The sequence below is a fragment of the Cynocephalus volans genome, chromosome 14, assembly GCF_027409185.1.
Source record: "Cynocephalus volans isolate mCynVol1 chromosome 14, mCynVol1.pri, whole genome shotgun sequence".
NCBI classification, from domain to species: Eukaryota; Metazoa; Chordata; class Mammalia; order Dermoptera; family Cynocephalidae; genus Cynocephalus; species Cynocephalus volans.
Window position 1 is genome coordinate 97,861,660 of NC_084473.1, and position 2,690 is coordinate 97,864,349.

Below are 2,690 nucleotides of genomic sequence, written 5' to 3' on the forward strand. Positions count from 1 at the left end.
AGTGAATAGACATTTCTCATTGCAAATGGAGGTGGTGGCTGCACAGAGAAATCCCTTGGTAGAAAATAATTTTGAGGAGCTCCATACATGCTTCCTGGAGGAGGTGGAGGAAAAGGAGGTTCTCTTCTCATGAATGGACCCCTCCTATCCACTGGAAACAATGGACCTCTGATTGCAGGAAAAGGTGGAGGAGCAAAGCCAGGGCCACTTGCTTCCCTTTCAGCAGGCACAGATGAATGAGGCACATTGACATTACCAAGGTCGTCTTTGGTTTCATTTCTACTGGATTCCATTTGTGAGGGCTTTGGCCCATCCACTTTATCCAAAGAAGGCAGATTGAAACTTCTGAGTTCTGCTGGGCCAGACGGTCCACCAGGATCAGGATCAAATCCGTCTTGCCTTCGTGGAAGAAGAGCTGGATCAGAACATGGGTGGCCTGGTGGAGGAATCATCATCCTTCGGTGTTGTTCCCACGGAGGTGACAGGAACCCAGATGGAGGTGGTGGCTGCACAGGGAAATCCCTTGGTAGATAATAATTTTGAGGAGCTCCATACATGCTTCCTGGAGGAGGTGGAGGAAAAGGAGGTTCTCTTCTCATGAATGGACCCCTCCTATCCACTGGAAACAATGGACCTCTGATTGCAGGAAAAGGTGGAGGAGCAAAGCCAGGGCCACTTGCTTCCCTTTCAGCAGGCACAGATGAATGAGGCACATTGACATTACCAAGGTCGTCTTTGGTATCATTTCTGCTGGATTCCATTTGTGAAGGCTTTGGCCCATCCACTTTATCCAAAGAAGGCAGATTGAAACTTTTGAGTTCTGCTGGGCCAGACGGTCCACCAGGATCAGGATCAAATCCGTCTTGCCTTCGTGGAAGAAGAGCTGGATCAGAACATGGGTGGCCTGGTGGAGGGATCCTCATCCTCCGGTGCTGTTCCCACGGAGGTGACAGGAACCCAGAAGGTGCTCCATGAGAATCGGTTAACCTATCACAGCCCAATTCTCCTCTTTCATTGGTCATCTGGTGATCCAGAGTATTCTCTGGGCCTCTTGAGCCTCTTCCTCCTCCTCGCCCTGGAGTCAAAGGTGCGAGTCTGAGTGGAGAGAGAAAAGCTCTCGTTTCGGATGAAGGTCGACCCACTGGTGAGGCACCACATGGGGAATGCTCTCCGCCAAATGCTGTCTTTGGAACATCAACTACATAAGGATCTTTTTTGAAAAGTTCAAATTTAAACTCTTTTTCAGCTAATTTTTGTCTCTTGGAAACATTTACTTTCCTTAAATACCTGAGGTGTCTTTCAGCAGTCTCAGCTGCCACCCAGCTGCCACGCGCTTCTTTCTCATAGGAAGTCATCTGCCCTTGATAAGAACGAACGCTTCTCTCCAATTCTTCTTCCGCATCTCTGGCTCTCCTTCTGTAGGTCTCCAGTTCCTCAGCTGCATGGCTCACCTTCTCTTCTACTTTGGAAAGTTTCTCCTCCTTCTCTAACCGGTCCTTTTCCTCTGCTATTAACTTCCTGTGGAGATTCATTCCATTTTCTTGATACAGTTCAGTCATTACTTTAAGTTTCTGCTGAAGCTTCTGATTTTCACTTTCCAACTGTGTGTTTTCTGACTGTAAAGATGCTTGTTCAGTCTGGAGATTTGTAATATGCTCTATAAGCTCTTCCTTTGTTTTATCTACTTCAGACAACTCAGTGTAAATTTGGTTTCTTTCTCCTTCTAGGGTTTTGAAAGAAGCATTTAACTTAGCAGCGTGAATCAGTTTCTTCAAAGCTCCTTTTGGCAGATCATCTAAGCGAGCACCCTTTTGTGATTCACTCTTCATCTCCAATTCCAAGTCATCAGCCATCATGTCTTCTCCAAGCACAGCAGCCCAGTCTGTCATCTTGAGCAAGCGTTCAGCCAGAGACTGGATGTGATTTTCTTTATCACTCAGAACTCGTTCTGCCTGGACTTTGGAGTTTTCAAATAGTATTTTCTGTTTATTAAGTTCACTCACTTGTTCTTTCAATACTTCCGCTTCTTGTAAAAGCTGTTTCTGGCTTTCCTGAAGTTGGGAATTTTCATTCAAGGCGTCTTTTATTGCCACCTTCAGACGTTCTTCATTCATTTGAAATATTTTGCAGATTAGTTTGGCTTCAGCTACTTGTGACTGGATGGATTTCGATTCATCTTCTAGGGACTGTATCCTCTTTGAAATGTCCGCCATCAATTCATCTTGCTCACAATGTTTAGATTTCTGTTCCTTTAATTCTTTGGCTAGAAAGACTATTTCATCCTCAAGTTTAGATTTGGAGCTGCTCAGCTTTTCATAGGTTGCCTCCAAGCTTTGTGCTTCTGTTGACCCCTTCTCAAAGCTGGCATCCTTCACAGCTGACTCCAAGCCTTCATACTCCTCTTGAACAACGCAAAGTTTGTCAAGTAGTTTACATTTTTCTTCAATTAGTCCAGAAAGCTTTTCAGCAAGCTTTTTCTCTCTTCTTACATAAAGCCGGCTTCTCACCGATCGAACACTTCTCCACAAAAACAAGAGAATCAACAATCCAGTAAGAGCCGCACATGTCACCAGTTCCCACGGAAAACCAGGGCCCGGTCTCAGGTCTTCAGGCAATGCTGCCACAGTCCTGCACAGCTTTCCCAGGACCAGCCCCAAGTACGGCTGAGGGGCAGCCCCGGGCACCTCCAT

General features: G+C 46.0%; 1 protein-coding gene across 1 annotated transcript; it reads right to left on the minus strand.

The window, feature by feature from the left end:
- Positions 1-518: 518 nt before the first annotated feature.
- LOC134362709 (melanoma inhibitory activity protein 2-like) lies at positions 519-2,690 on the minus strand (the record flags this gene model as incomplete). The annotated part of the gene is made up of 1 exon (XM_063077916.1): positions 519-2,690. A coding segment is annotated over exon 1 (2,172 nt), but the record flags the coding sequence as incomplete, so codon positions are not given.